The sequence below is a fragment of the Corvus kubaryi genome, unplaced genomic scaffold, assembly GCF_017639235.1.
Source record: "Corvus kubaryi isolate FWS band 111438036 unplaced genomic scaffold, C.kubaryi_AGA036_p1.0 136, whole genome shotgun sequence".
NCBI classification, from domain to species: Eukaryota; Metazoa; Chordata; class Aves; order Passeriformes; family Corvidae; genus Corvus; species Corvus kubaryi.
This window is the reverse complement of record NW_024580670.1, coordinates 347,299-367,022: the sequence shown is the minus strand read 5'-3', so window position 1 is coordinate 367,022 and position 19,724 is coordinate 347,299. Positions and strand designations below refer to the sequence as shown.

Genomic DNA, 19,724 nt, shown 5'->3' with positions numbered 1-19,724 from the left:
CATGGTGTTATCACCCAGCAGAGGAGAATGGACAGGCACCTCCACAGAAAGCCTGGTGACAGCCAAAGCTCTGAACATCTTGGCTCTGACCATTAATCTTAAAGAAAATCTTATTGTCCCTTTCTGCTCCCAGCTCTGAGCTAAATCAAATGCATGATGTGCTCCAAGAACTGTTTTGTTGAGGACTGAAGATCTCACCTGGTAAGAGGTCATCAGGTAGAGGTAGGTGGAATCAGAAGGGTCAAATTGCATGATGGGATGGACAGGCTCTCCGTAAGCCACTGAAATGGATCTCCTGCTAATAACCCTCATTGTACTGTCCAGGTTGATCTATAGAGAGAAGAAGCCACTCACTGAGACCATTTTCAAACACTAAGGGGAGAAGATTATTTCTCCTTGGTTATAAACAAAAACCAAAGTGGTATACAATGGTGCCCCACATGGTCAAGCACGGTGAATCCCTGCACACTTTGCAGGCTGCACACACAGAGCTTTCCTGGAAAGTCAGCTCTGCTCTGTGTCAGTGGACAGGCACCCCAGCCTTGCTCAGTGGCGCAGGACCCTCACAGTCCCTGGTCCCTCTGAGGGGGTACCTCTGGAAAGTGTCTGATTGGAGGCTCTACCCCTGCACAGCTGCATCCAGCAGGCACAGCAGCGTTTGTGTTACCCTCATGCAAGTGGCACCAGCCTTCAGCCCTCATCCCATACATATGCACATTCTGTACAGAGAACATTGAGTTTCCAAAACTTAATGAAAACCAATGCAAATCAGCAACATGGCTGTACAGCATGGCATCCCCTGCTCCCTGAATATTTGAAAAATAAGTGTTATCACTCCCAGCAAGAAGAAGCTTCTATCCCTGCTGACTCCAGAAGACCACGGCAGCTGCCACAAGAGTGCCAAGTCCTACCTTGCCTCATGAATCACCAGCTGAAGTGCTGGCAGTGATGGAGGAGGGGGCACAGCATCAGCCTGCCTTTCACTTCTCTTAATGTCTTGGAATTTGACTTGAAAATACAGTAAATTAAATGTGGCATTGCTGAGAGGAAATAACAATGGGGCTACACAATTTCTTGTGACAGCCACTTTTCAGCTTAAAACAGAAAGGGAGTGAGGAAAATTCTTGCCTCCTTACTAGCAAGGGAAGGTAATAATTGTAATGACCAAGTATGCCTCTGCTCTCTAAAGTGTGGATTAATTAATTAACATAGGTTAACTAATTCTTACACTAGAGCAGCACTGACACACCCCAGTATGACAGCACAGGCTCAAAGCAGAGGCTTCTCTCTGCTAAGAATCACATGCAAGCACTGAGAGCTGTGCAGAAAAAACAGGGAACTATCATTGTGTTCATTTTAAAAGCTGGCTAGCCAGAAGCTAAATTATTTCCCTGGGATCACCCAAGATGTCCATGAACTGAGCCCTGACATTCTCTGCTGCAGCTCTGCAACCATCCTCTCTCCCTCACTGCTGAGAGGTGCTCCACACGTGGCTGTTTACAGATACCTGTGCCTCGGTCCCTCTGCCTCCTGGGCACATTTACCCTACACCTTCTTCACACAGGCACTTTCCCTACATCCCAGGGGGCTGCAGGCTCTGGGGGAGAGCCCTCACAGCAGCACAGGGGGGCAGTGACCACCGGTCCTGGTGCAGCAGGCTAGCAGGCTGGGGTGGGCTGGAGGACAAGCGCTGCCCTGGTGTTGATGGGAGCAGAGTGAGTGAAGTCCCGGGTAACCCCACTGCAGCACTTGTCTGCAGCCTTCCAGATGTGGACATGTGGGACTTGTCAGGACAGAACCCTCCCGCCCACCGTTACCCGTGAGAGCACCACACCCTGGCATGTCTTACCCCAGCCATGCTGCCCAAGCACTGCTGTCCCTCTCACGACTGCTAGATGTGGGACTGGCCCTCACCAAATGCCCGTCTGCAGCCGCAGAATTGCATTAATTCCCCATACATGCCCCTGGTAGCCCTAATTACTGCTGGCAGGAGCTGGGCAAGCACTATTTCTGCCCCTCTGCTGTCTTTTCTCAGGCAACAAATCTGAATGATTTGCTCACGCAAAACATCTTGCGTCCCGTGCCAAAGAGCAAGGAGCCCCAAAGGAAGGAGGGCTTCTGGTTATGCAGCTGTGTTGTGGAATTAGATTACAGCTATCTGAGCAAATTATCCCAGCACAGGGTAGCCAGGAGCCTCTCCCTAATGGAGGCACTGCAGATAAGGCTGGGCTCTCCGAGATGATAACGGAGCAGAGCTGTTAATGCTGTGTGAACAGGCTGCGCTGCGTGTGGCATGTGCCCCCCAGCCTGCTGCACCTGGCCCAATGCCAGCTCCCCTCCCACCCTCCCAGATTACCTGCCCCTGTGGGCAAAAATCAAAGCAGGGAGTTCCTTTGTGATTGTTCCCACATTTCTGCCAGGAGCATTTAGACACAAGGGAAGAGACTGGATAAGTTTTCTTCTATCCAAGTATTTTGATCCAATATCCCACATTATGCACCAGTCCCCCCAGGCAGAGATAAAGCAGGTATCAGCTGTCTCTGCTCCAGGCCTTTTCCCCCCTCTTCTCTGTGGACTTTTGATACTGGGAGTTCAGCAGACTGCTGTGGCTGCCTGGAATCAAAACTTTCTCTGGCAAACTTCAAGCACTAAGGTTACAGAGAGCTTGGCCTTGCATCCTGGCTGTGGATCTGGGGCATTGCATCACCCTGCTTCACCTCTGGCATGTTATTTAGAATAGACTCCAGCATGGGTTCACACCTGCTTTGAGCTCAGCTGTGAAGAAGAATCTCTTTATGATTCCCCTCTCTACACGGAGTCCTCAAAGCCAGCAGCTCAGAGGGAGAATTTATTAGAAGATCTTTTAATAATTTTAATAACTTCAACAAGTAAAATAATAACAAAACATTGTAGTTAAAATTATATCATATTGTGTATATAATTGTTTTGTTCTACAATGATATTAATTAACAAAATCGTTTAATAAAAATATTTAATAATTCAATGCTCTACAATAGCATTTCAGCTTAGGGTTCATCAAAAACATCCTGCTCACATGGCAGCCCTGAGCAGTGATTAACAGCCACCAGTCATCAGGCAGCATGTATCACTGTCCAGGTTATGGCAGTACCCAAAGACTTCCTCACTGCCTGACGGAAGCAGGTGCTCAAACCAAGTAGACAACAGATGTCATCCTCTGGGCAGAACAGAGGTGATGGAAGGGGGAGCCCCGACACCCACCCTGTCCCCAAATCTGCTGCCCCATGCTGGTGCTGCTGGGCCCCACTTGCCTTCAGGAGTCCTCCACTGGCCGTGCCCAGGAACACGACTGTGTAGTTGTTGACACTGGCCACTGCCACCGCAGTCAGGCCGCTGTAGGTGAAGATGGGGGTGGCTGTGACAGGGTTCACGATGGCCAGTGGGTGCTGAAGGTGTGCGGCTCCACAGTCCAGCTGCTCCGGCTGCAGCTGTGGAGAGACACAAATATAACCAGGCTGCACAAACTTCAGTACATTCCCTTGCCATCCTCCCTCAGGAGCAGTGGGGACAGACTTCTCAGAGCCCTGCTCTGCCTTCCTAGAGCCCCTCACTGCTGAGTCATGGAACACGAAAATGCAACTGGCCCTGGACGATGAGCTGACCCGCAAGGGCTGGCACATGGGGCATAAGGCTGACAGCAGGGCTCCCACATCCATTCACTGTCAGGTGCCAAGAGGACAGTGGTTAAGGACTTGTCATTGACCTGTGTCTATGAGCAGGCATTTGACTTGTTTGGCCCAAAGCAAGACAACAGACTTGACTCTCCTGTGCTAAATTAATTAGTGCATCTGCTGCATGACAGCAGCATTTGCATGTGGAACTGATGTCTTGTATTCCTGCTACCCTGCCAAGACGCACCCAAGATTTATGACCCTCTCAGTCCAAACCCCCTGAGATTGTCATGTAATTTCTGCTCAGACAACTTGGATGGATTCGACAATGCCTGAACATCACAACAGTCTCACTGCCAACAATTCACCTGCTGTCACTCCTGCAGCAGCTTTTCTGAGCTGCAGCGGGTGCAGCCAGAGCCGTTCAAATGACGGGCACGTTTCAAGGGCCAATACCACATCATCTACAGTGTTACCCCAGGTTTAGCCTACAGGAGGCTGTGACCACACTGTCACACTCCCCGGCAGGGCTGGCATCCCGGCAGTGGCAGGTATCCTCTAAATGCATTTTGCAGTTTTACCACATCTCATTCTAGTAAAAAGTAAAATCACAGCCCAAATTCTTAAGTGTGTATGTTTGCCCTGTAACTGGGCCACGCAACTTTTTTATACTAAACAGAGGACATGGCAAGCCATTCATGTTTCTGGTTTAACAATTCCTTCCCTTCACAAACAGATATTTAGAAATTCACTTGGGTTTATTTACTTGTCTTATGGATTTTCTCTAGCTCCTCTTCATTACTCTTTAAGAATATCACCACTTGAAGCTTCCAAGGCTCCTTTCTGCAGGGAAGCTGAGGTACAGAGGCACCTCCAGCCACCTGGGACCTCAAGGGATGCTCAGCACCTCCTCTCTACGGCAGCTGCGCAGGAGCTGGGACCAGCATTGCTGCCTTCCAGCCTGCAAGACATGGCCCTTTCTTCTCACAGGTGGCCAAAATCACGGGAAGTCCCTTATCTGCAGTGCCTGCCTGCTTATAAATCACGCATTTCAGAGCTCATATCAGTGCGAAGTGTTTTCCACAGTAAACAGGATGTAACTATTCTAACCCAGGCCAAGCTTTATTCTGGCTGCACACATCCTTCCTCTGAAACACCTTTCTTCAAATGACATCAGATCTTCCAACAAACAGATGGGTAGGAGACATATGGTATTTCCCTCTCCCAGGTCCAAAGAAGGGACAACATGCTGTGCTGCTGCTGCCTTTACCCCACAGCACCAAAGGGACAGCTAACTCCATCACATTACAGTAAACAGGATACAGCCAAGTCACATCCTTCTGCAGGCACCAGGCAGTCACCACAGCTGGGGAATTGCACTGGATGATTGGAATAGAAGGCCATCTCCAAGTGGAAGGGGTTAAATCTCCCTCCTTCTTAAATCAAGCTGCCCTATCCTGAAGTGGGAAAAGCACAAATGTTAACTTTTCTTACAAAACCAATCTCTTTCTATAATCTGCATTTTAAAACAACCCGTGGGCATTTACTGTATTGCCTCTATTTTTCTTTGACACGCTCTGGATACTCAGTAACTCTCAGAACTGTGCGCTGATTCTACATCCAAAACCTGCACACAAAAGGTTTGCCTCTGTCACTCTCACTGATGATGAGCCTCCTTGGGCATAAGCTGGGGACAGTGCAGCCAGCACCAGCCAAGCAGCACTGCCGGCCCCACGCACCACCAGGACGAGGGGGACACGCTGCTGTGCCCCTGCACACTGCAATATGTGCTGTTACTGCAAACTTCACAAGTGGTGCGAATTAATTCAAATCAAGGGGCCACAGCTAAGAGGATGGTTAGTCAGATTAACCCCTGAGTGAGATTGCAGAAACAAAGTGGGACAGAGATAAAAGATTTCCCGCCACATCAGAGCTCAAGAGTTCAGCTGTCTTCACAGTGTGAGTTCAGTTCTTTATCACAGGCCTACAAGGAGCATAAAAAGCGATTTCCCAGAATTTCCATTACAGTTCCCCAGCCCTGGGCATGCAGGATGTCCCTTCGGGAAGGAAGTCTGTTGGAAACAGAAGGAGGAAGAGGAGTGGTGAGGCAGCTCTCAGGAAAACCATGAAATGCGCTGATTTCTGCATCCTGTGTTTGTGACCTTAAAAATAGTTCTCAAGTAAAGCTGGAGCTAATTTGTGACTCAGAAGCTGCGGTGCAGAGGAAAGCCCTGAGCCCCTGCCCTCCACGAGGCCATGCTGGCTGCGCTGCAGCAGCTCCAGAGCTCCGGAGTGAGAAGGGGAGCCCGGCCCCTTTCAGACTTTGTATCAGAGAGGATTAAAGTGTTGGCTTCCAGCATGCCTGGAGTCCTGGGAAAATGACACAGCCAGCACCGGATAATCCGCTCCAAACTTGTTGATTTGTGGGACTTAGCCATCATCTTCATAGGCTCAAAATTTGGCAGCTGCTCCCACACAAATGACATTTTCAAGCCATTAAAGGCTGTGATAAAAGGACTCTAGTTTTATCTCTTGCCTTCCTTAACATAAGCCATTAGGCTTTTATTAACATTTAGGTATGACTCAGGGAAATTTCTGACTGCAGAGAGAATATTCAGAATAATTTGGATACTGTCTAAGGAGAATACCAGGACACAGACTCTCACTGAGCAGTAGGGACAGGCTAAAAACCAATGGGGAAATACTGCATAGGAGAACGGACACAGCCAGTGATGCCAAGCCAGCCTGGCTGCATTATGCAAAAGGAGAGTACAAGCCCTGCTCTGTGCTGGGCACAGTCCAGACCAACAACACCCCCCAGCATCCCCGCAGAGCTCCCCCGCCCCCAGCAGTTTGTACACACAATCACGCGTTTATCTGCTGCAGTGTTGCAACCAGACCTGTCAAAACCAGGCTTTTTGAGATGCCTGGAGGAAAATGTCATCCTCAGAAGAGGACTCCACTGTTGAGGCACTTGAGATGTGTCCAAGCAGCCTCCAACTGCAGTGCTGCTCAAGGGCAGGCATTAGCACAGAGCTCCTTAGACTTCCCATCATATGTTTTAGGCAACAGGAGGCAAATCAATGTGTGCTTGTGGCCAGTGAAAGCACTCAGGCTGAGAATCTCTGACAAAGTGAACATGGACAAATTTTTCTCAAGAATTACCAACAGCACAGGACCCCTGCAGCACAGCAGACATTCTTTAAAAAAAAAAAAAAAAAAAGGCTAAAAATGAGATTTGCACTCTGGTTTCACTGTTTGCTTAGACCACAAGTTCCTCAGGCAAGGAGGCAGCAGTTGTGCTGTGTTTTGCCTTGTTTTGCCCATTTGCACAATGCCAGCCCTGGGGCTAGGGTACTCTGCAAACCACTGATGTGACACCAGTAATGGTCTATCCCAACATCCCTCTGCTCCCAGCAGCCACCTGGACCATGTCCCTGCAGGGAGCTATCTATCACTCTTAGATCTTACCTAGGAGTGAATCTCTTATCATTCTTCCCTCTCTCTACTCTTGACTCCAAACTTTTCTTTCCTGCCAGCTCCTAAATTTCACTCTTGGCAGCCTCACATGGGACTGGTGGCTGGGGTAAGGAAGGGCACAGGGCAGAGTGGACTGCTAGAAGGCAGGGCAGAGCAAGCACAGGACTGATGGCTGGGGAAAGGCACAGCCAAAGTCGGGCCAAACCACTGCAACTTAGCAGCCACAGCCATGATCATTCACCTCCACCACAGCCACAGACCTCAAACCACCAGAGGTGCGAGGGTTTGAATGCTGGAAGAGGCTCTCAGTATCTCAGATCACCTCAGAGGGCAAAACCTACACTCCATCTGCTTCTCTGGCAGAGGTAGCCCTGGGCAGAGAGCACATATGCCCACTCGGTTGCTGGTTGCCAGAACGCACCTCAGCAGGAGGACACAGAGACTGGGACAGGATCAGAGCACTGCTGGGCTGCAGGCACAGCCAGTCTGCTACAGTGAGGCCAAAGCCTGACAACAGCTTGAACAGCCATGGGTCCCTACTGACATCCAACCACCTGCTGCTGTGAGTCCTCAGAGGCTCCAGCCTCAGGTCCAGCAGTGGCACCAAAGTTGGATGCCTGCAACTGACAGTGTGATTCCCCTCTAAGTCTCCTCTGCTCCCTCCTCCAGCCACAACTGGCGCAGCTCACGGCCACCATCACTCCAGCAGCCCCAACCCCACCATGCTGACCCCAGCTGGAAAAGAAAGCTGAAGGCAATGTGGACAGGTGACTGGCAGGACCAGCACAGCCCTCCTCCAAAACACCCTCCCCAGCCCTGGCAGCCCCAGCATGGGTCTGCCTTCCTTGCTCCACACACGTCAGGGGTCTGGCACCCAGCAGGGCTTTCCCCAGCAGGGCACTGAAGCAGCAAGTGCAACAGCATGGGGAACTGCTTGAAGCAGAGAAACATGAAAAAATAGCACTTTTTAAACTAAAATTGCACATCCTTCATGCCACCAGGAAAACTGGTCAAGCTTATTATGTTAGCCTTCATCCTGCATTAAATACAATACTTCAGATTATACAATCAAATCCACCAGGAATGGGCAAGCAGAGGGATTAACAAACAGGCTCCAGAGGGGTTGTCACAGTTGGAACAGCACGTGTTTGAACAGCAAGAGCTTGTACGTCCTTTAAATTCACCCCTGTTGGAAACTCAGCTCCTCTTCCCATTCCCTGGGGACAAGGGGCTGAGCAGATCAGCCGAGCGTGCCTCATCTCAAGGACACCCACTCCTGCTCAGAAGCCCAACAGACACCTCCCCCTTCGAAACTGCTCAGAGTAAGGCACTTGGTTTATTTCGGCTGTACTTTCTTAGCTGTTCCTTCCTTGGGAGAGCCCCCCCTCCACCACTCAGCCTGTGTTTCTCATTTACGTTAAGGTTTGGCTTCAGTAGCCAACCTCAGACTATTCAAACTCTCTTCCACAGGGAAGAGTCCCGGGTGAACCATGAGTTTGGCTCCTCAATCTTTGGTTGTTACTATTTTATTATTGCTAGTACTAACACTTAGCACTTCACATGCTCAAAGTGCTCTGAAGGCATATCTGTGCAAGTTAGAGCTGAAAAAAGCATCCATTAAAGTAACAACTTCTTTCCTAACACAACTGGTCTTTTGCATGTGTCAGTTCAAATCTATTTCATTTAGCAATAGTTTATAGTAAATGTTTTCCTGTATTTTCCTCATTAGTTCTGCTGAATCAATTAAGCACTGAGATAATGAGCAGAACTCTACCCTTCTTTTACACATCCTAAGTAAAACCTGCCTTTGAGAAGCAACGCTGTGCTGCAGTGCTGTCCCTCTCTGGGGACCCCCCACGCATCACCTGCTCAAGAGCCTCAGCACCAGAGTCCAAAAAATAAAACCTCCTTGGTCGAGGACACAGCCCACTAAAGAAGCTTGTCATGGAAAGGTTAATAAAACCCTTTTTGCTCATTAACCGAGCACTTCAAATGCAGAAGCAACCAAGCCATACAAACACAGTCTATAGGAGACACACCATTTGCCCTGATCACAAGTGCACCCTTCCTCCCCTCTAACCCCTGCCCTCATTCTGGGGACAGAAGAAATTCAAGTAAAGAGATTAATCAGATGATTATGGAAGTGCAAAGGATGAACATGTGAGCCAGGCTCCTCTGGCCTGTGGCCTCACACTCACATCCTGTCTCCTCTCACAGGCAGCACCTGAACACAGCGAAAGGTGTTCTCCAGGCATCACTCTGAAAGCACTGTGCCTGGTGACACCTCCACAGTTTCATCTCTGGAGGCCCTCACTCCCTACCCATTCCCCTCCCAATTAGGAAATTAGGGTCATAATAATTACATAATTTGAATAATTTCAAAAGTTGTTACAAATCAGTGGTCTTACTGGATTCAGCAACTGAGCACTGCTCTGATTTGGTTTAAGCATGTAAGGCTTTCTTTTTCTCTATGATTTTATATTTTGTCTTCAAGATTTGTAGAAACTGCTGTTTTCAAAGCTTTTTGGAAAGACCCACTGAACTTGCTGGGACACCAAATCTCAGCAGAAAATGATACTACAGTTAGGAGATCCCAGGGACATAACACTGCAACCCCAGTTCCAACACTTGACATCTTTTTCCAGCAGCTTACATGAGTGTAGCCAAGTTGCAGTTCCACAAACAGCCCCAGCACCAAGGCTGTCATCATGCTGACCAGAGCAGTGTCCTGTCTGGGAAGCCCAGCAGGGATGCATGGGGAACATCCATCCCAGCCCTTTACCCCTTACCTTGTTCCAGAGACCCATACACATAAAACTAGACATTACCTGTATCTGCTCTCCAGACACAGATTTCTGTCTCTTCAAGCAGACATTTAGCCCCAATTTCCTCCCCATTTAATGATGTGCTACACCAATTGCCAAAAGCCCAACCTGAGCCCCCATCCTGCACAAGGCAGTTCCCAACCTTGGGAAACCAGGCACAACAACACAACAGTCCTGGTGCCTCTGAACAACAATGCTTAGGTCTATGAGACAGACTGAAGGATGACAGGGACTCACAAGCCAAACAAGTTCAGAATTATATTCCACTAAACCCCCTCATCTTTCACCTCTCCCCTTCTTCATCAAGTGCTATCATCATACTGTAAAATCTCCCCTCCTAAAATGATCACTCCACACACGTCTGGGACACATGCCAGGTTTACAATAGCCCTTTTTAATTAGGTGACCCACCAGAGATGGTGCATGGCCACAAGCAGCTCACAGCCTGCTGGATGTTGGCAGCGGGCAGCAGTGGATGAAAACCAAATAACCAAAGGGCTCCTGCTCCAGAAGGGAGTTGTACACAGCAGCAAAATACCTTAAACAGAGATGAGACAGAAACGGAAAGGCAAGTTCCAAATTTTCTTCAAATAATAGAGGAACGTTTTCAGAATCCAAACTTTCAGGCAATTTTGCTTCTGGGTTAGAACTGAAAGATTTGTATTCCAGTTCCACTTAAAATACATAACTTGCAGACGTCTTGTCACAGCAACAACCCTCCAGTGGTCCAGGCCCAAAAATAGACAGCCTTGTTCCAGTAGCTGGCACAGCGTCAGCTGGGTTCTATGGCTGCAGATGCAAACATGAGCCTGCAGCTTCACTGGAGACTGGGACTTACACTGGTGCCGGGGCTCAACCACCCCGCCAGAGCTCCACAGCTCCCACAGCAGCACTCTCAGGAGCATGGCAGCAAACCCGTGATTGTGGCTCTGGCCATGTTGCCTTCAGAGGAGGGGCACAGCAGAACAAGCCCCCTGACAGGGAAAAGAGCTTGACTGTCCAAGTTAACCCCTATCATGTTGCCCACTGGAGAAAAAGCCTGTGCTGAGCAGCCTCTTGTCCCACCTTGCAAGGCTGTGCTTATCCACAGGTCGGATAAATGGGAGAGGAAGGCACAGGGATTGGCAACAGCAGATCAGACCATGTGCCATCACTGCTACAGCCCTGTTACTGCAGGATGCCACAGCCACCACATCCCTGCTCCTTGGAGACATCCTCATCCCAACGCCCACAGACCTGTGTAAGGAGCCAGCGCGCACTCTCTGTGTTGGACAAGCCCCACTGACACTCAGTGGGTATCAAGGCAAGATCATCATGGGCTTTGCTATCCACCCTGCTCACTAGCACATCACATCTGGCAAGGGCTCATCTGGGCCCTGTTCAATCTGGGCCTTCCCAGGCACAAGCTGTCCCACGCCCCTCCAGCCTCGCTCTGTTGGAACAGCGGCTGCCAGCAGAGCTGCTCTCCAGATGTTAGGAATTAGTACTGCTCCCTCTGCTCAAAAACGTCAATAAATTCTACTGGCCTCTCAAAGTGGGAGATGCAGTAGATAGCCTGCCACCTCCTCCACCTACTGCAAGGTGCTACAGCCCAACTTGAAAATAATGACTTAAAATCATTTCTTTACCAACCCAACAGGAATCAAAACCTAAAAAACCAACCAAAACCATCCAACCAAACTAAAAAAAGAAACAGCAAAGTGGATCACTCCTGCAGACATTGCTGTTGGTCCCCTGTCACACTGTGCTCCCAGAGATGTGTGCTGGGGACAGTCACACAGAAACACTTGGGACCTCAATTCAAACCCTGACACTGCCACTCTTCTGATCAGAGACATCGATTGGAGAACCTGAGCACCCACCTCCCCACCATGAAACGAGGACACCAATGCTGCCTGGGCACAGGAGCTGCACTGTACCCAGGGCTCACCATGCCGAACGGACCTCGAGTGCATGGGGTTGTAGCGACACTGCCCTGGGGCAGGGCACTGGGGACAATGCAACAGCCACCCACCCCTGGAGCCATTTTTCTTCCTCCGATCAGGAATGCCAACCCCATCCATCCCATGCCTGGTACAGAGGAGCAGTCACACCCCCATCCATCCCATTCCCAGCACAGAGGAGCAGCCACATGCCCCATCCATCTCTCCTCACTGGTGCAGCGGAGGGGCTCAGCCCCTGCAGCTGGGAGCCGCTGGCAGCCACGGTCCGCCCCAGCACACGCCGTGCACAAGCCTGGTGGCGAGGCACAGCGGCGCTGCTGCAGGTGGCATGTGGTGGCACCCCGGTGGCTAACGCTAACCACCGCCGGTTCCAGCTTGCCCGGTGTTTCCACTAAATTACCACAGCCAGGGGCTCAGACTTACTATGTTTCCAACCCCTAGCTGGGAGAGGGCACCAGAGTATCAAAACAGTGCAGCTGAACAGACACCTGTGGGGATTAACAAGGCATAGTAAGGTGTTTTTACAGCATCCCTGGGCACCCTTACCCATCTCACAGTGCCTTATTCTCTTCTCCAGGTGCCCTCAGCCCCAACAATCTTCTCACTCAATCACTGTAAACTAGACTTTGAAACAGCAGAAAAGAGATGGCAAATCCCTTCATTTCCATCCACCGAGACCCTGCATCTGAGCATCCACTGTGGCTCCTGGGGTGTGGGTTCACATTCACATGGAGGAGTCAAACACCTGCCCTGGAAAACCCTTGGCGTTAGCCAAAATGACCCTTTTCCTGTTTTCCACCTAACCTGTTATTTAGTTACAGGGGATCTGATGAGTTCAGTGAATCAAATCCAGCCTGAGCATCCAGGTACTAGGAATGACTAGGTCTGTACAGCCAGCTGTTGGCAGAGCTCTCCAGAAACCGGCAGCGTGCTCATGACCCCCCTGCCCTGCCAAACGACCAGCACATGCTTTGCCTGCCCAGCCAGCAGCACTGGGCTCCCAGAGCAGACAGGCACTGTACCACAATCAGGAGCCAGTTTCTGTTCCCTAAAGCGGCACAACTTCCTGTTTCCAGGCACAAAAACTTTTGCCACTTTGACCGAATTTCCCTTTGCAATCTGGGACCTGTTTGAGCTTGAGATGCAAAGCAGGGACGAGCCCTGGGGCCCCCAGGAAACCATTCCCACCACCCACCTTCAGCTCTGGGGCACCAACCTGCTCCTCGGGAGACTCCCCTGCTTGGCACGGCACATGATGGCCATGCCAGCCCTGGCAGTGGGAGAGCCCCCAGGCACTGGCAGCCCACAGAGCTGAGCCTGCCTTCCCAGGCAGGATGGTGTTCACACAGCTCCCAACAAGCAACACAAAGCTGCCTGTGTGCACCTTGACTGGAGCAGCAGGTTGTATTTTCACATAAATTCCCAAGGAAACCTAACCAACAGCTGACCACAACTCACTAGTACCAGGTGAGAGACATAACAGGTAGATAGTGCTCTGGGCTGGGTCCAAAGCCAGGGAAAGCTCAGGCTGTGGCTTAAACCTCTTGTTGGGACATCCTGGGTCCCACCGGCCTCTCCATGGGCAGCCTGGCCCCTCATCCCCAGCCCTTGCAGGGCAGCTGGAGGGCCAGAAACCTCCCACTATCTGTAACGCTGCATCCTAGAGCAAAACGTGATGGTGACAACAACCACAGTGCTGCTCTACAGTACCTGGGCAGTGACACCTTGGGGTGGTGCCAGCAACTCTAAACAGCCCACACTGCAAAATGCAGAAATTAGGCTTGCTACAAGAACTCTGCCTCATTTTTAATGAAGAAATTAAGTGTAAATTCCCAGTTTCCTTTCTGTGGCTAATCCTCCGGATTTACTTGAGTAGATGTAGGGTTAGAGCACATTTAGTTTCATGTTTGGAATTTCTAAATTAGTATAAACCAGCACTTCAAAGTAACTCAGCTCCTATAAAACCCAGTCCCATGGAGATGCCACAGTATATTTGGACAGTAAGTAGATGCTTTGTCATATTCCCACGTGTATATGAGATTTTTTTCTTTGGGAACATTTTCTAACTGGTTTTAAACCACATTTCCATGCCCAGGCACACATATATACAGAGACTGTTTATATAGTCTACCCAAGGAGTTCATTTTATTTAACAATTCATTATAGTACAGCTCAGTGGTGGGTATCTCATCATTACACCCCCAAACACGGTGTTCAGTGACCATGCAGGATCTGACACAAAGCCACAAGAGCCAGAAACTTGAGAATTAATGCTGAAACGTTTCATTATCCCATGCCACTATGCCTATGGTTTTCAGCAGAGGAAACAAACTGGATTTTCAGCCTTTTTTGGGTTGCAGACCCCAAAACATTTCCCAAGAGAGATGTAGTTCCCTGGCCAGCAAATCTAGGCCTCATGAATATAAGTCTGCTTTCTGTAACTCTCCAGGAGTTTTTAGGAGACCATGGGGCTCATGCAGAAACCACAGAAGACACTGAGTTTGGAGCAGCTGGGAGCATGGGATGGGGTTTCCAGTTCAGCTTTTCCTCAAATGAGCTTGCTCATCACAGCAAAGTGTGCACACAAAGGCGCCTGGCCATGCCCCCTGCCAAAGTAACCATCGAGAGATGGGGCAGTGGCAAGAGGACACTGTGGGGGCTTTGCTACATTGGGACATGGCTGTGATGCAGCCTAATCAAAGGAACAGCCAGGCAGATCTTTGTTTTCAGTGGCACTGAGGGGGACACTCCTGGGGTGCCCCACACAGCCACTGCTCTGGAGCCAGACGGAAGCTGGGGATGGGCTTTTGCCTGCTTTGCTTTCATAACGGCTTCAGCATCCCACAGCTGTGCCACGCTCCAGCCATGCAGCCAGCATAACCTTCAAACCCACTGGGCCATGATCCTCCTGGGGAAGAATAGCTCAAATATGAGCTATAAACCCACACAGTGTCCCAAGAATTTGATAAGCTCTGTCAGCACACTGCTGCAAATACTGTTACAGGCAGTTTGCTCCAGAGAGCTTCTACTCCTCTTCCCTTCTGGGGGCTCGAGTCCAAATTCCACACGGGCTTTGAGTGGGCAAAACACCGCAATGGTTCCATGCAAGTATTCCAATTTAGCTGCCTTTGACACAAAATTCATTATAAAAAACTATTTCTGTTGAGGGGAAGCAATCCTAGAGCTCACCCACTCACTGCTGGTGCAAGAACCCAACCAACCTAAATCCTTCCCTCACATATCCTCCTTCCCCTGAGCTGCTGCTGTGAATTCATCTCCTCCGTACATGACTTTTCAGCAAGTCATGAGAAGCACCAACAGCCCCCACTCCTGACCTAGACCATCCTCCTCTGCTTATTTTCTCCTCGTCTCACACGAAGCTGTTAAGCGTGTGCTTAATTGCAAGTAAGCATTTCCATCAAAGAGAGGGGCCGTTTCCAGGCCAAGCTGGCAGCTCCCCTTGCCCAGCCTGGGGAATGCAGGCCAACGGGCCAGCTGGCAGATCCACCTGCCTCATCCACCCTCCACAGCCCCTCGTGTGGCCAACCCCACACGGTCACAGTGGGAGCCAAACAAGTGGCTGCCACCACATTGACCTGTACAGGGACAAAGCCCCTCGTTCTGTGCCAGCCTCCCTTAGACCTCACAGCACGGCACTGGGTGGGGAGCAGCCCTGCCCTACATCAGTCAGTGCTGAGCAGAAATACTGTGGGGGCTGACAGGGAGGGCTGGTGTGTTGACTGCCCTCTCCCAAAACCCCTCACTGGAGGGTAAGTGCTGGAGCTCCCTTGCTGAGTCAAAGCAAGTGCTGCCGGAGAGGAGCATTCAATTAGACTGGAGAGCACACAAGGGGTCAAGGTAACGCGGTCCTTTCACTCAGCATTACACCAAACAGCCCATGGTCCAGACTTGTAACAACTGACTACTTTGGCTGAACACACGCTTGGAGTGAATCAAGCCAATATCAGAGCTTTTTTTCTTCCAAAAGGAGATTAAAACCCAAGTACCTGGTCTGCAGGAACAACTAATGAGCCACACTTACGAACACCAGAGCCCCTATCAGTGATGCACACGCAATGGGAAAACTGGAAACCCACCAAGAGGAGGAGAAGTGGAGCTCACAACGGGAAGACAGATAGATACTGATCTGCTCTGCCAGACCAGCTGCTGCTTTAATACATTTTACTGCTACGTTTCCAGGTCTGGGACACAAAACATATTAGAGTATTTCACTGTCTTGAAGGTGGAAATTGATGTTAGGTTTTTGCAGCTCAAAGAAACACACTATTACAACTTTTCTCTTGACAGTGGCACTCTGGGACTTGAAAATAAAACCAGCTTATTAACTTGTTGGCAATTCTAAAGATTAAGTAAAAGGCAAAAAAAAAAAAAAAAAAAAAAAAAAAAAAAAAAAGGAAGGCTCTCCTGACTAGCAGGATGGCTTCCCACCAGGCTGGGTCAGCGGTTTTAGAGGAATATGCTTCAAATAAGTGGAAAGTGTAGAAATACTAGGCATGAACAAATATTAATGTTATGCTTCACTTATATCCTGCTGCACCTGACATCAAAGGATCTCAAAGCAGCTTTACAAATGCAATCTGATGCTACATGAGTTGGGTTTCTGAATAACAATAAATACAGGAGTATGTGGGAAACTGAGGTACCTCGGGTTAAATGACTGGTTCAAGGCCAGTGACCCAGCAGCAATGTCAGTTGGTAAGGGAACCCAGACTCTCCATCCAACTTGTATCACCACCAGTCTTACTGCTCTCTCCACATGAAAAAATTTTCTTGCAGCCTGATCTCTCCACAGTTGCAAACATGGAGGGTTCCCACTGACTCCCAATGGATTGGCAGTGCTCAGTTATTCTAGTTCATTCCCCTGACCCTCACATCCCCTCTTGCTCATCCCTTTGAGAACACAGCATCCTTCTCAGCCTTTATGGCATCAGTGATAACAGGCTCCTGGTCACCCTCCCTGCCTACCCAGGTAGTACTTGGAGAGGAAGGTGCTGCCAGGGACACACGTTACAGGGGAACAGCGTGACAGGCCGGGACCAAAGATGGAGTGAAATCTCATTTGTGCCTGGTCTCCCCTGAGTCACTCGTGAATTAGCTGTCTAAATACCTTACTGGATACAGTATCTTACACTTGATACTTTCAACATCAACAGACTGGTATTAGTCATGATTATTTCTTCACTGAATAAAAGCTAGAAAAAAACAGTATCTCCACAGCAGTCCTGGAGCCCTGGGGAAGCTCAAGGGTGATGGGTGCTTCTGCCACTGTCTTTCAGTTACAGGCTATTCACTTCCCAAGCACCTCCAACAGCCCCAGACGCGACGCTGCTGCTTGGCCCGCCTTGGCAGAGACAGTCCAATCCCGCCCGGGGCTGCGGGGCTGCTCCGCAAGGATGCTGAGCATCAGCCACAGCCAACAAGAACTGCGGGTGCCTTCACATCCTGTAAATAGGATTCCTGACTCCCAGTAAGTCCTCTGAGAGCCGTGACCATGCCAAGATGTCAGGACTAAGCTCCTACTGTTTAACACACCCAGTCTTTGTGGAATTAACTCCAACTACTAGATTTCCTGGCTGTCAGACAGCTTGTACTTTGCCACCAGGGAAAAACTGTTCAACTTTGCAAGAGCAGGTCTATGAACCAAGTGCATTAAGACTACATATTTTACCACAGAGTGGAGATGCCACACTAAACACTCCGGTTACCATGGGAAACCTTTCTCTCTTTGCCACTGGCATTGCACAGGGAAGCCCAAGCCCAAATGCTCTATCTTGCCTCTGAAATCAAACAGATGTTTTCACAATCTTTGATGTAGCCGAGCTGTGCACCCGTCCCAGAGGAAGGGAAAAATGCAGCATTAAAGCAGCCCTTTTTTCTCTCTTTTTTCCCAAGCATCGTATATTTTTAGTGAAAAGGGAAACAGGCGACTCTGTCTCGTGCTAACATTTACGGGCACTCGGTAACAAATTCTGACAATGGCAAACTTCTGCCACAAACGTGGGGAGCCAAGGCAGCCTGTGTGCGGTCCCTGGCAGGGCTCTGTGCCGCCGTAGGAGACGTGGGGCTGGCGATGCCCACAGACATCCGGCCGCGCAGGGCACCCACGAGAAGTGGGGCATCGGCGATCAGGTTAGGGGAACGATGCTGTCCCCGGGCAGGCGGGAGGGTCTCCGGGGAGAGCAGGGAGGGGAGCGGGGTGTAGGACTCAGCCCCCCACCCGGGGGAAACGCTCCAGCTCGGGACAGGTGGCGACAGCAGCGGCCGCGGGACGGGCCACGACGGGATGGGGCCCCTGTTCCCCGCCGACCACCGGCTCCCCGCGCCCCCTCGCCCCGGCAGGTGCCCGCCGCTCGCCATACCTGTATATTCCTCTTCTCGCAGGCCGGGCCAGTGCCCTGCACCACGCTGTCCAGCACGGTAACCATGCCGGCGGCCGGGCTGACGAAACAGGAGTTGCGGGCGGCTCGGATCGTCTCCTCGATCTCGGCGAAGCGGAAGACGCAGAGCGCGGACTGCGGCCGCCCCCGGCCGCCGCCGGCTCCGGCCCGCTCGAAGACGCCGAAGAGCAGCTCCTCGGGGGGCGGCGGGGCCGGGGCCGGGCCGTGAGGAGCAGCGGGGCTGCGCCAAGCTGCCCGCGCCGGGAAGACGGAGACGAGGCGGGTGAAGGCGTCGGCGGCGCCGCCGCAGCGCAGCCCCAGCTGGATGTAGGACTCGGTCAGCTTCTTGGTCTCGCCGCTGCCGTTGAGGGTGGCCTCGGCCGGCTCGCCCAGGCAGATGCGGGCCAGTAGGCTGTGCGCCGGGCTCTCCTTGTCGCCCGCGTTGGCCTCACTGTTGAGCGCCAGGTAGGCGTACGGGCGGCGGGCGGGCGGCGCGGCCCCGCGCTGCAAGAAGGCGCGGACGAAGCTGAGCTTGTGCCGCGCCTTGTCGCCCTGCTTGATTTTGAGGATGTTGTCGTCGGAGGGGTTGATGTCGAAGGTGAAAAGCTTGGCCAGGTCGCCGCGGGCGTTGAGGGCGCGGATGGCGATCTCGGGCGTGTTCTCGAAGCGGTGGTCCTCCAGGCTGCGGTTGCGGGGGAAGAAGGGGCTGCCGAAGCCGGTGTAGGTAGCGGCCACCAGCAGCCGCGCCCCGCCGCCACCGCCGCGGCGCAGCACCAGCCCCACGGTGGAGGCATTGGGGTGGTTGGCCGCCACGTTCAGCATGCTAGGGAAGACAGTGACCGAGTCGCTGCCGCCCGGCGGGAAGCGCACGGCCACGGCCGAGATGTTGGCCATGCTGCGCAGCTGGCAGAGGCCCTGATAGATGGAGCCGCAGACGACAAGGACGCCCTGCTCCGGGTCGGGCTGCAGGATCTTGTTGTAGTTGTTGGTGAGCACCCTGGGGTGCTCACAGGAGGCCTGCGGCAGCTGCGGTGCGTGGCACAGCGGGCTGTCCAGCACCGGCCCTACCGCCGCCTCCGCCTCCAGCGCCAGCTCGCCCCCCGACAGCTGGAACAGCCGGTTGACGGCCGCCAGGTAAACGCGGGAGCCGGGGCCGTCCAGCGCGAAGTTGTTGGTGAGGGTGGGCGAGAGGAACTTGCGCTGCACCTCCAGGCCGGCGGCTCGCCCGGGCAGTAGCAGCGGTAGCAGCGGCAGCAGCAGCGGCAGCAGCGCGGGGGGCCGCGGCTCAGCGCCTGCCGCCGGAGCCAGGACCGGAGCCATCCCGCCGCCGCGCCGCACAGTGCATGTGCCCGTCGCCGGGCGCGGGAGGGGCGGGCGCGGGGCCGCTTCCTGCGGAGGCAGCGCCCGCCGCCGAGCGACGCCCGCGGG

General features: G+C 51.8%; 1 protein-coding gene across 2 annotated transcripts in view; it reads right to left on the bottom strand.

The window, feature by feature from the left end:
* The window catches only part of PLXND1 (plexin D1), a 70,432-nt gene extending 50,766 nt beyond the window's left edge, over positions 1 to 19,666 (bottom strand). For both annotated transcript variants that reach the window (XM_042012948.1, XM_042012959.1), the window contains exons 1-3: positions 18,279 to 19,666; positions 3,291 to 3,467; positions 199 to 330 (exon numbers count right to left, since the gene is read on the bottom strand). In XM_042012948.1, coding sequence (XP_041868882.1) covers positions 199 to 330; positions 3,291 to 3,467; positions 18,279 to 19,616 — 1,647 coding nt within the window. In that variant the 5' untranslated portion in view covers positions 19,617 to 19,666. The remainder of the gene's footprint in view (positions 1 to 198; positions 331 to 3,290; positions 3,468 to 18,278) is intronic.
* Between the last annotated feature and the right edge of the window lie 58 nt (positions 19,667 to 19,724).